This window comes from Typopeltis vanoorti, chromosome 2 (genome assembly GCF_054136105.1).
Source record: "Typopeltis vanoorti isolate ZY-2024b chromosome 2, IOZ_Tvanoo_1.0, whole genome shotgun sequence".
In the NCBI taxonomy this organism is placed as follows: Eukaryota; Metazoa; Arthropoda; class Arachnida; order Uropygi; family Thelyphonidae; genus Typopeltis; species Typopeltis vanoorti.
Window position 1 is genome coordinate 162734387 of NC_143550.1, and position 13002 is coordinate 162747388.

General features: G+C 37.9%; 1 protein-coding gene and 2 non-coding genes across 3 annotated transcripts in view; 1 reads left to right on the plus strand and 2 right to left on the minus strand.

Moving 5' to 3' along the window:
- The window catches only part of LOC150109589 (inositol-trisphosphate 3-kinase homolog), a 308848-nt gene that overhangs the window by 257505 nt on the left and 38341 nt on the right, over positions 1-13002 (plus strand). The window contains exon 7 of the mRNA XM_090409129.1: positions 4577-4633. Coding sequence (XP_090265255.1) covers positions 4577-4633 — 57 coding nt within the window. The remainder of the gene's footprint in view (positions 1-4576; positions 4634-13002) is intronic.
- TRNAY-GUA (transfer RNA tyrosine (anticodon GUA)) lies at positions 1899-1986 on the minus strand. The gene is given in 2 exon segments: positions 1899-1934; positions 1950-1986. It is a non-coding gene; the product is annotated as a tRNA-Tyr (tRNA).
- Positions 2007-2079, minus strand: TRNAA-AGC (transfer RNA alanine (anticodon AGC)). The gene has a single exon. It is a non-coding gene; the product is annotated as a tRNA-Ala (tRNA).

Below are 13002 nucleotides of genomic sequence, written 5' to 3' on the forward strand. Positions count from 1 at the left end.
TGTGGAACACCACTTGTAATCTTGTGCCTCTTTGATACTGCTCCACCATACACAACTCTCTGATACCTATCGGACAGCCCATCATGAATCCAGTTGACCAATCTGACATCCAGACCCATGTGCTGCAACTTGAATATCAGCTTATCATGTGGCACCCTGTCAAATGCCTTTGCTAAGTCTAGGAAAATGGCAGTATATACCCTTCCCTCATCTAATGCTCTTGTAACTTTATCATAAAAGGCTAGCATATTGCTAAAACAAGAGCACCCCTTCACAAATCCATATTGACTCTCACAGATAACATCACCCTCATCTGCCCACTGCTGTATACAGTCCTTCACTACTTTTTCTAAGATCTTAGTAACTACTGATGACACACCAACTGGCCAATAATTAGATACTTCCATTCTGCTACCACCCTTATGCAATGGCACTATCTTACCTTTCTTCCTTCCATTCCATGGGCACCTATCCTGCAGCCAGACTTTCATTGAAAAGCCAGGTCAAAGGCACTGTCAGTTCCTTGGTACATTCTCTCAAAACTCGTGGTGAAATACCATCCAGTCCCACCGCTTTACTAACATCCAGAGTACTCAGTATGTGGAACACACTTGTCTCCTGCACCTCGAACCTGCCCTATCCCTCAAGTATTAAAATCGATTCCTCCAGGATGAAATACTCCAATAAAGTGTTCATTGAACAATTCCACTATATCTCTGCATCAGTCAATCTATTCCCATTTTTATCCCACAATGTCATTCTTCCACAGTCATTTCTCCTCCTACTGGCCACATAGCTAAAAAATTCCCTACGATTTTCCTTGGATCTAAGAGCCAATCTTTTCTCATATTCCAGTTTTGCCTTCCTTACCATACTAGTCACTCTCCTGGCTTGTCTCTTATATTCCTCATGCATCTCTTCACCTGTCTCCTTATATCTCTTCCATAGCTTCTTTTTCGCATGCAGTTCCTGTTTAATATTGTTTGTCATCCACTTTACTCCAAATTGTGTCCTCTTCCAAATTGTGTCCTCTTGTTCACTCGTGGTATACAGCTTATCATTGCTGCTAACAAATATTCCTTCACAATTTCCCAAGCACTAATGATATCCCGGCCTTCCAATTCCTCCATCCACGAAACTTCACCAAGTTGACGTCTAAGACTATTATAATCACCTGCTTTATAATTCCACATATGTTTCCGTCTCTTTGATACTCCTGCATGTCTATTCATTTTCCAAGTCAAAACCATATGGTCACTCTCTCCAACTGGTGGGAGAGATGTCATCTCAGTTATTATCAATTCTTCTGATGCTATAACCAAATTCAAAACTCTTGAACCTCTTGTTCCATCTGTTACATGTTGCCTAAGACATTTGTCCCTCAAGAATTCTAGAAATTCCATTCCCTTATTGCTACATGCATCTTCCTCTTCCCAGTTTATACTGCTGTAGTTAAAATCTCCCATAACAATCATTCTTTTTGCACTTGCCACGCTCAACTGTCTCAACATCTCGTGGTCCCCACGTGGTCCAACACCCCGCTAAGTATCCTGTCTAGCCCACCTCCACGTCACACCATATGCTTTCAAAATCATTAGTGTCACAGCTTTCCCAAGCCTCCACTCTTAGAGGGCATAGGTCGTCACTTATCATAAGCAGTACTCCACCACCACGCTTTCCCTTCCTTTCCTGTCGAAAAATGCTGTACCCAGCTACTTCCATTCCTGTTATTATACCCTCTTCTGTCAACCATGTCTCAGTGATACCAATAATCTTTGGCCAGGCTGATGCTATCAGTGCCACCAATTCCTCTCCCTTATTCCAAATACTCCTGGCATTAGTATAAAGTAAAAATGCTATTGTTTCTATACCCAGCATTATCCCCTCTAGAAAAAAATTCCGTCGAGCCGGAGTCGAACCAGCGACCTATGGATGCCTGTTAAATTCAACTACAGTCCATCGCTCTGCCAACTGAGCTATCGACGGTTGTAAAAGTTTACCACATTTGGAGGCGCTGGGCATCGATCCCAGTACCTCTCGCATGCTAAGCAAGTGCTCTACCATCTGAGCTACGCCCCCAACAGTTAATTAAAAGAAATATGCTATTGAATATCTCATCACACCAAAGTGCATAACTTTTTCAAATCAATCCATTGTTTGCATTATACCTTGTAATTAAATAACGATTGTCACCACTGATGATAGTCTGTAATATTCAGGCTGAAATATATATCTTTAAATAAATAGTATGACTTATTCCTTGTGTTTTTCATGTTAATTAACAGAAATATGCTATTGAATATCTCATCACACCAAAGTGCATAACTATGCATTTATTTACATTTGAACTGACTGTCATTTTTTACATACACACAGTTCAATTTCAAATTCAAATCATTCCACATGTCATTAGTGATATTTAATTACCCTGCTTATCTTTTCATAATCGGCAAACATTTGTGGCTCTCATCAAATCCTTCCCAATGTCATTAATGTAAAGATTATATAACAGTGGACCCAAGTACTGATCCTTGGGATACACCACTGGTTACCTTAAATCTTACATGCTAATGCCTCCCATATACTACTTTTTGATGTCAGTTGACCCTCCTCTTATCCCAGCTATTAGTTCATAACCCATTCCTGTATCCTGCAACTTATGCCAAATAGCCTTCAATGCTGTATCCTGTGAAAAGCAAGCTTTAGGAAAATGGAAATTATCATGGTGGATCCATTCTCTTTGTCTAAGTCAACAATAGCATTAAATTTAATCAACCTGTCAACCCATTTCTGTATGAGAGCTCCTATCAAATTTTCCAAAATCTCAAGAGATACCAATAAGTCTACAATTAGACATATCAATCTTTGCACTATCCTTGTGCAATGGAATCATCACACATTCTGATGTGTGATGATTCCATTCCTGTATCCTATTAAATCCTATTGCTGATAGGGTTTAATGGGATACAGGACCCATTAAACCCTATTGCTGAACTCTTATTTAGTTTATTCAATGCTCTGGTATCTCTTCCTCATACACCTGAATTTCTTCATTCCGTGTACAGGTAGCATTTGAACTTCAAGTTACGTACATTAGGTTGATAGCAATTTTGAGTTCAATTAGGATAGAAATCTAAGATTGCAATATTCATAAGAATTGTATGTGTAACAGTGAGTTTGAAGTTATCTGCTGTGAGTTGGAGGCTAATAAGATCAAATACATGGTAGGTGTTGTTACAGATCTAGTGGATCTATTGCTGGTGTTAATGAAATGCAGCACCAAATCAGAAAAGCATGATCACAATCATCAACCAGATGAATGTTTTGCATCTGGTTGGTGATTGTGATCATGCTGTTCTGACCTGGGAAGTAGCTAAGAATATGGATGGTCCATATTCTTTCTACAATCTTCCCATGGCTTGTTTAACTACTTTTATACATTCCTACATGTTTTTGTTTGTTCTCTAAGAGCATGTGCCAATTTTCTTGCCATAAACTCTGATTTTTTCTTTTGATGAGCTGCTTCTTGTATCCATTATTATTATTATTTGACACCTCCAGGGAGTCGGACTCATCGAGGGAGGGCACCTACTCTACAACTCTGTCTCCACCACTCAATCCACCAACCACAATGAACCTCCACCACGCCAACGCCATCTACCGTTCACCACCGCTACTAGTATTTTCATAGACAATCGCAAACATCCATGCCCACGGCAGGATTCAAACCCACAGCCTTTTGGCTGGAGAACGGATTCGCTAACCACTGGGCCAGCCCGGCCAGCTCAGGGAGTCCAAAGACTCATCGAGGGAGGGCATCTACTCCACAACTCTTCGTCTCACTACTTCACCAACCTTCATCATCTAACACCAACGCTGACTACCCCACTAGTACTTTCACAATCACAACATACATGCCCACAGCGGGATTCGAACCCGCAGCCTTTTGGTTGGAGAGCGGATACGCTAACCACTCGGCCAACTAGGCCGGCATAACCGGCACAACAGATTGATTTTGGAATTTCTATTTTTCTGTCTTTGCTCATAACTTGACCATTCTTCCATCATCTGAGTTAATCATGCACTTCAGATTTTTTCATTCATTATTTACTGTATGTTCTTAATTATATTTGCCAAGAAATTATATTCTTATTTAATCCTTTACCCAAATGTAAGCAAACAAAGTTCACATGAAGTATCTTAATGACTAGGCTACTTGTATGTAGAAGCTGTTGACTTCACATCAATTGCCTTGATATCTCTGAATCCAAAGCATACTTTCTTTTAGACATATATATTGCTATGCATTATGGGAAGGAGTACTACACAAACCAGTTTCGACCTTTATTTGAGGTCTTGTTAGTGAGACTCAGACCCAGAAAGCTAAAAAAAGGTTGAATTAATGCTGAAGTCATATATTATTTGTATACTAATAGCAAAAAGGTGTTATCATCTTATTATTAAAATACAGGAATACCCCATTTTACATTTCCTCCATTTGAAAAGATCCAAATTAACAAACATCCATTTCTTTCCTCCCTTCTCTGATATCTTTAATGTATAATTTTCTTTTCAGTTTCGAGAAAACCTAAGCTCATCTTCCACACTTGGATTTAGAATTGAAGGATTCAAGGTTAGTATTAATTATTATTTCTGAAACAAAATTGATTCTCAATTTTATATGCAATTTAAAATCAGCAATATTTTATATATATATAGCCTAAACTCTGATCTATCCCTAGTCAGCCAGAAGAAAAACATCACCTTCTTCAGTTCCCAGGAGTATACAGAATTATTTGTAGTTGTGGTAAACCTTACTACGGACGAACTGATAAATCAATCTTTCTTAGTCTTGAAGAGCACAAAAGAGACATTTCTTATAATAGAATCTGAGCCAGTGCCCTCGCCAGCCACGTCTTGTTCTCTGTAAACTCTGATGAAGGCCACCAATACCAAATAGACTGGAATCAAACTTCTAATATTCACAAATGTTACGATGAACGTGAAAGACGTATCCTGGAGTCAAAAGAAATCGCCCTCGATTCTACCCACATGAATAACAACCTTAGCTACATTTGCCAGATTCACATAGCTCTGCTGTTCAGTGCTGGCATTCTCTCAAGATCACATGCACACGTATAAATGTAGCTGGAACTGAAGCGTGGTCTCTAATTTGAACTTAACTGTAGTTTTTTGATAACTCTGTTGTTATTGTGTAATGTTTCTGTCAGTCTTTTTTGTATATATCTTTGTACTTTGACACCTGATGAAGTTGGCTTACCAACGAAACTAGTTGTGTTTGTATTAAACTTTTATTCTTAATTATCTCGGTGGTTTAAGTCATTAAAATTATTGGACATGTTCATAAACCGAGTCAATCTGCATACAAATAATATATATATATTCATGAGCATTGACTTGGTTACTGTGATACATTTAAGAAAAGATATTTAATGACTAACAAACCGAGAATAAGTTAGAAAACTTTAATGATACAACTAGTTTCATCTTATTATGGCCTTCATCAGGTATCTTTGTTAGGTAGAAGAAACAATAATAAAAGACTGAAGATATTAAGAAAACTGAGAAGCACGGGTTAATTGTATTAGATAATTAAAAATAAAAAACGTATTAAAATTCCAGTTCTATTTATGTGCCATTGTTTATTGTATGTGTGGTAGTAGACTCTTTAGAACGCCAGTATTGAACAACAGCAGTATGGCTCTCAGGGATGTTATAACTCAAATTACTGTTCAAATGTTCAGGATTAAGGACAATCTCCCTGGATTCCATTATCTTTCTTTCAAATTTATCCTCGCAACAGAAAATATTTTCAGATCTATCCCAGGAAACTGAGTGACCTTGAAAATTATGAGGATTGTTAGAGAATAGAACATGGCTGGATAAGGCACTAGCATTTGATCTTTTATAGGAGATGTCTGTTTTATGCTCCTCCATGTGAAGTTCAACAGATTTATTAGTTTGACTGTAATAAGGAACATTACAGTCACACCATAGTTTATATACGCCAGGATATTTTAGATTATGATGCTTAGGTTTAGGATGGCTTATAAGAGATCTGATTTTTTTGGAAGAGTGGTGAATAACGTCCTGATGTTGTACTTTTGAAGGACTTTTGCCAATTTTTGGGAGACCGAACTGATGTATGGGATTGAGATGTTACCTTTAAAATTGGTAGTTTCTGTATTGATGTGCCTAGGAGGATCTATAAGAAATTTCTTAATTGTTCTTTTATGATATCCATTTTGTTCAAAAATATGTGAGGTGATTAATTTCTTTTTAAAGCTCATCTAGATCGTTTAAAATAGAGCGAGCTCTGTGTCCTAAAGTGGAAATAGTTCCAAGTTTCTGTGGTGGAAAATGATGAGAAAGACTGTGAAGATATCTATTAGTATGCGTTGGTTTTCTGTACATAGAGATTCTAGATTTTCCAGAACAGCATGAGAGTTTTATATCCAGGAAAGGAAGGGAGTTATCATGTTCTAGTTTTGCCATGAATTTTATATTTGGATGCTGGTTTAGATGATGAAGAAAATTCATGAGAGAGAGTGTTCACCATGACTACATTAATAAAAACGTCATCTACATAATGTTTCCAAACTTTTGGTTTAAATGAAGAGGAAGATATAGCTCTTGTTTCAAAGTCCTCTAGGAAAATATTCGCCAGAATGGGGGATAAAGGGTTCCCCATCGCCAAGCCCTGGTTCTGTTTATAGATTGTATCTTGATATCGGAAGTAGCCAGATTGAACGCAATGCTTTAATAAACTAAACATTTTTTTGGATAATTTATCCTTTAATAATATTAATACTTCTTCAGTTGGTATATTTGTGAATAATGAAATAATATCAAAACTGGCTATAATATCATCCTCGTTGATGGATAAATCTTTAATACTGATACAAAATCTAAGGTGTTGTTGATGAATGATGAAGACTTATTAGAAAAAGACTTGAGATATTTTGCAAGATATTTTGATAGGTTGGAGAGTCAATACCCTTGACAATAGGGTGAAGAGGAGTGTTTTCCTTATGTATTTTTGGAACTCCATAGATACGTGGTATAAATGGATGAAGGGAGCGTAGAGAGAGATACATCACAAGGAAGTTCACTAGTATTTTGTAGTAAGTTGTTAGTATGGTTTTGTAGTTCCAGAGTTGGATCATCCTGTAATATGGAATATGTGTTACTTTCAAGTGGTAGAAGCATCTTATTATGATATTCTTCAATATCAAGAATAGCTGTGGCATACCTTTATCTGCTGGTAAAATTGTTATATTTCTGTTCTTTTTTAGATTTCTAATAGCTTGTCGTTCTGCTGAAGAAATGTTATCTTGTGGAGGTTTTGCATTGTTAATGATAAAAGTAGTTTCCATACGGAAAAGTTTAGCTAAATGAGTAGGCAGAAGTGAAGTAGCTTCTTTGTAGGGACGAATGATCTAACTGGACATGAGGAGGTGAGGACAAATATCAGGAGACCATTGAGAAGAGTGAAAGATAACAGTGTAGTGGGAAAGGTTGTCAGTGTGTTACCCTGATATGATGAGTTGCGACAGAGAGCCAAAATCATGAATGGCATGTTGGCGGAGCTGTGTGAGGAGAAGGGAGTGGAGTTTGTGCATGTATGGCATGTGTTTGAGGGAAGAATGAAATTGTACAGGTGTGATGGATTGCATTTAAATGGCTTTGGAGTGAGTGTGCTGGATGAAAGTATAGTGTGTGGAAGTACAGTATGTGATGCATGCCAGAAATCAGAAGAAAGAGATGAAGAGAAAAATCATGAGAGTGGTACTGAAGAGACAGCAGTGCTTGGCAGTGGAAACAGTAGTGGTGTGTGAGAGAGGAAGAGAGAGAACAGGAATACAAGAGGAACAGGGAAATGGGGAGAGCTCGGGTGGACAGGGAGACATGGCATAGAGAAAGTGAATGTTGAAAGTGGCATTGAATGTGTGTATGAAGATGGAGTATATTGCAATGTGGATGGAGAAGTGGAGCCTGAGGAGATATATGTGGTAAGCGGTGATAAAGATGATTTGGCAGGTGTAGTGGGGAAATTACAACCAACATATGGCTTGGATAGGACTGGCTATAGACCTAAAAATGAACTGTTGTGTTTGTTTACAAATACCAGAAGTATCAGAAATAAAGGGGATGAAATGGTTTCAGTGATTGAGTTTATTTGCCCCCAAATCATTGGAATAAGTGAAACATGGTTGAATGAAGATGATATCATAACAGGAATAGATATGGAAGGGTACAGTATTTTTTGTGAGGATAGAAAGGGCAGGAAGGAAGGGGAGTGCTGCTGATGATAGCAGGGGAATTAAGTCCACATTAGGTAGACATGAAAGGGGGAAATAGTGACAATGGTTATGAGGCAGTGTGGTGTAACGTGGAGGTTGAGAGGAAGACATTTAGTTGGATGTTGCTATAGGCCTGGGAATGTGGAAGGTGGTGATGAAGAAATGTATAAACAACTTGGATTAGTGAACAAAGGAAGGGTAATTGTTATGGGTGATTTTAATTATGGCGGTATAGATTGGAATGAAGAAATAGCATTTGGGAATAAGGAAAGTGAATTTTTCGAGTTCTTGAGAGATAACTATCTCAGGCAGCATGTAAAGAAAGGCCCTCGAGGATCAAGGGTTCTAGATCTCATTATTTCATCAGAGGATGTAATTATTATTATTATTATTCGGGCCTCCATGGAGTCAAAAGACTCATCATGGGAGGTCCTTCCTAAGAACATAAAGTCTGTCGAGATTCATCGAGGGGAGGTCCCCCTTAAGAAATACAAAGTCTATCATACCACTCCTTAAACTCATTGACCGTTCTCGCTCTCACCACTCCACCAGGCAATGCATTCCATGGTTCAACCACCCTCCACACAAAGAAACCACTCCTCACCCTCTTGCTCAGTTTCCTTTCGTAACTTCCAGGGATGTTAGAGGGGTTTCACATTTTCCTCCAGTTGGTGAAAGTGATCACTTTTGTTGTGGCTAGTCATATGCAGGCTTTTGCAAGGAAAGGATATATGTGGAATTATAAGGCTGGTGATTATGACAAGCTTAGGAGATAACTTTGAGCTATAACATAGAATGAGGGAGTCGAGCGGTAAGGAAATAAATGCTGCATGGGAACTTACAAAGAAATACATAACAGCATCAATGTATGAATGTATCCCAAAGGTCAAAAAGCTGAATAAGGTTGGTGTAAATGGATGAATGTGGAGCTTAAGCACGAAATCTGGAAAAAGAAAGTCCTTTGGAGGAAGTACAAGATGAAATAATGGTAATCAGTCACATGAAGAATATAAAGAACTAGCCAGAAGCATAACTCAGTAAGGAAAACAAAAGTAGAGTATAAGCAGAAATTGGCAAATCAGGCTGAGAAAAACCCTGGAGAGTTTTTTAGATATGTAGCAAGTAGAAGGAAGAGTGATCATGGAAAGATGAAGTTAAGAGATGAAAGTGGTAGAATGGTAACTGCTGCAGAAGACATTGTTGAGGTATTCAGTGATCAATTTATAAGTGTGTTTCATCCTGATCAGGATGGAATCATGAGGAACTTAAGTGTAGAGGACATAGGAGAGGATATCTTAATTGTGAGTGAGCAGGAGGTATTTGAGTAAATAAATAACCTTGATGTTAATAAGGTGATAGGATTTGATGAAATAACACCACGCATCTTAAGAGAATGTTCCAGCGAACTGGCAGTAGCATTGGCATGCCTGTTTAACAAGAGTTTTGCAATAGCACAGGTTCCAAGGGAGTGGAAGGGTAAAATTGTTCCACTGAATAAAGGTGGTGATAAGGCTGTAGCTTCAAATTATAGACCTGTCTGTATATCTGGAGTTGTGGTGCAGGTCCTGGAGAGATTGGTGAGAAGTAGGATACAGAAATGGGTTGATAACAGCAGTATTCTGTGGGTTTATCAGCATGGGTTAAGGGGAGATCATGTTAACCCAACCTAATCTAACCTTGGACAGAGGAGATGCATAAGAAAGTTCCCAGATGAGTCTTTGACTCCATGAGGTCTTGGGGTAATAATAATAATAATAATATATAGTGGTGTCTTTGGATTTTGCAAAGGCTTTTGATAAACTGCCACATAACAAGTTGGTAATAAAATTTAAACAGATAGGATTGGATAACAGAGTTCTGAGTTGGCTCAGTGACTGGCTGACGGATAGCTATCAGAAAGTTGTACATGATGGGGGATTCAGTATCCCAAAAGAGGAAGTTGTGTACTGCGGGGGTCAGTTTTGGGATGATTGTTGTTCAATTTGTATGTTAATGATATTGGGATCAATATAACTAGTGACATGCAGCTGTTTGCAGATGATGCAAAACTGGGGAGAGCAATGCACTGTCAGGCTGATGCTAATGCTTTACAAGAGGACTTGAATATATTGCATGAATGGGCAGGTAAGTGGAACTATCAGTTCAATGTTGCCAAGTGTAAGGTTTGAGATTTGGTAAGCAACGATGGAATGCATAGTATGTGCTTGGTGGAGAAACTTTAAGAGAAGTAGAGAAGATGAGGGATCTAGGAGTGATGGTGGACAATGACTTGAAATTCAGGATCCACATTGAACAAGTTGTGAAGACATCACATCGAATAATGGCAATGATGCGAGAACCCTGACATGCAGAAATAAAGAGGTTATGATCCCATTGTATAAGGCCTTGATCAGGCCTCATATGGATTATTGCACACAATTTAGTCGCCGGGTTTTCATGGTGATGAGGATATGTTGGAAAGGGTACAGAAGATTCACAAAGGTAGTCAATTGTCTCTGGAATGTGGAGTACAAGAACAGATTGAGAGAATGCAAGTTGTAGAGCCTTGTGAATAGGAGTAAGAGGGGGGGGATATGATTGAGACATATAAACTGGTCAGGTGTTGTTATCAGGTAGACATGGAAAAAAATTTTTATAGAATTGGTGAGGGGAGTAGAACAAGAGGCCATTGCTGGAGGGTGTGAGCAAAGGAGTGAGAAGCAGGTTCTTTGCATGGAAGGTGGTTGGTGAGTGGAATGCATTGCCTGAGTGTGCTGTGGATGTTGGACACATTGAATCAGTTTAAGACGTAGTTGGATGAGCATTGTATGCAATAGTGAGTACCTCCCACAATGAGTCTCTGGTTCCATGGAGGTCGTGTGTTGATAATAACTGAAGGTATATTTACATGATACTGTACTAGAAGTCATTTGACATACTTACCCATTTTAGAAGTTAGTTAATTGAAAGTTTGGTTCTTTGAAAATTGCATAATGGAGTAATCACTATACATTAAATTCATTCATTGTAGTTTTTAAAAAGATAGATCTCTGTGCATTTTATTCTTCAGCACACTGGTACCATGTGGAAACAAAGTTTAACAAATTAACACAATAATACAAAGACAAGAATGATAATAAATTTTAATAGCCAGATATTTCAACCTGAAAGTTACAAGTCATTATGTTAATGACATCAGGCAGTTTGAATACAAAGTAGAGCATGAGTAACATATTGTTAAAAATAATGTTAATGATTGATTCTTATTCTAATCAAATATCATTAACAAGATTCTCTCATATCTTCAATAGGAGGGCAGTCAAACATCATATGCAAATGAATGGCTTCTCAGTAAAGACTATATGACATATTTTGATTCTTATAAGCCTAGCTTAAACAATGCAAAGGATTCCTATCCCTTACATTTCTGGCATCTCGGAACCAATTTCAAGAATCCCTAAAAATATAATCTATGTTCATAGATTATAATGAACATAGTGGCTATGTTCATTACTTTTAACAAACTATCATTGTGTTACTTAAGTATAAAGAGCTAAAACTATGCGGGATTTAATATCCCCTTAATTTAAGTAATGCTATCATTGTGTGATTCCCATCTTCTAAAGATAAATGCCCCTCTGTTTCTTTCTGGCATCTACAAAGTTCTGTGTGACTCACTTTTTTTTTTTTTTTTACTTTGAACAAACTTGGATGTTCAGGAGAAAACATTGCAAGAATACCTATCCTATATCACCAATAATAAAAAAAAATCTGAGAAATATGGCCTAGTACAACATTGAATTGATTGATGCTGACCATAATATCTTATAGTCTGAAACACACTTATTTCATTGTTGCTGCCATGAGTTCAAATGTTTGTTCAAAAAGTGCTGAAACCTTGCTCCACTCTCAAACCTGAATTGGAATAACTGCCTCTCTCTATCAAAGATATGGAAGAGTCTTATTCTAATCACACATCATCAGTATATTTTTTTTTAAATAATACATTTCCTCTGTTATTCATTTGTATTCTTCTATGTATAACATTATGCAACTCTTGCTATTTTAAATTGGCCATTATTTGCATTCTGCTTTGTATTCAAATTGCTTGATGCCATTAATGATGACCTATAACTTTTGGTTTTGCAATATTTGGCTATTAAAATTTATTATTCATTCTTTTCCTTGAGAGCCTGTGTAGCTCAGTGGTTGTGGCGTTTGCACACCACGGCACTTGGCCGCACGAAGGAAGACTTGGTTTCGAGTCTAGTCGGCGACTAGAGGAAATTTTTCTAAGCCTTTTTTCAACCGGTTCCTGAGTTAGTCGATCTCTGGCACGGGCAAGCAGGTTTTTCCTCCTGGTAATTCGGGTTTTTCGTCCCGTAAACTCAAGAAAATCGACCGTAGAACCCACATTATTTCAGACATAAAATATATCGTATTAGGGACCACGAGATGGCGGAACATTTGAGCCGTCTCTCTTCACTGTGTATCGCTTAATTAGTGATAGCCTTGGGCCATCTATCTCTGATTGGTACCAGTGGCGATTGAACTGCCCACTCAGTCTCCAAAGTTAGATAGGGCTAAATGGCCTCGCCTACTCCCGTATACGGGAATTAAAAGGCATTAGCTGATTTTTTTTTTTTTCCTTGTGTTATCATGTTAACTGTTAACCTTATGGGAATGAAAACATAAGTTG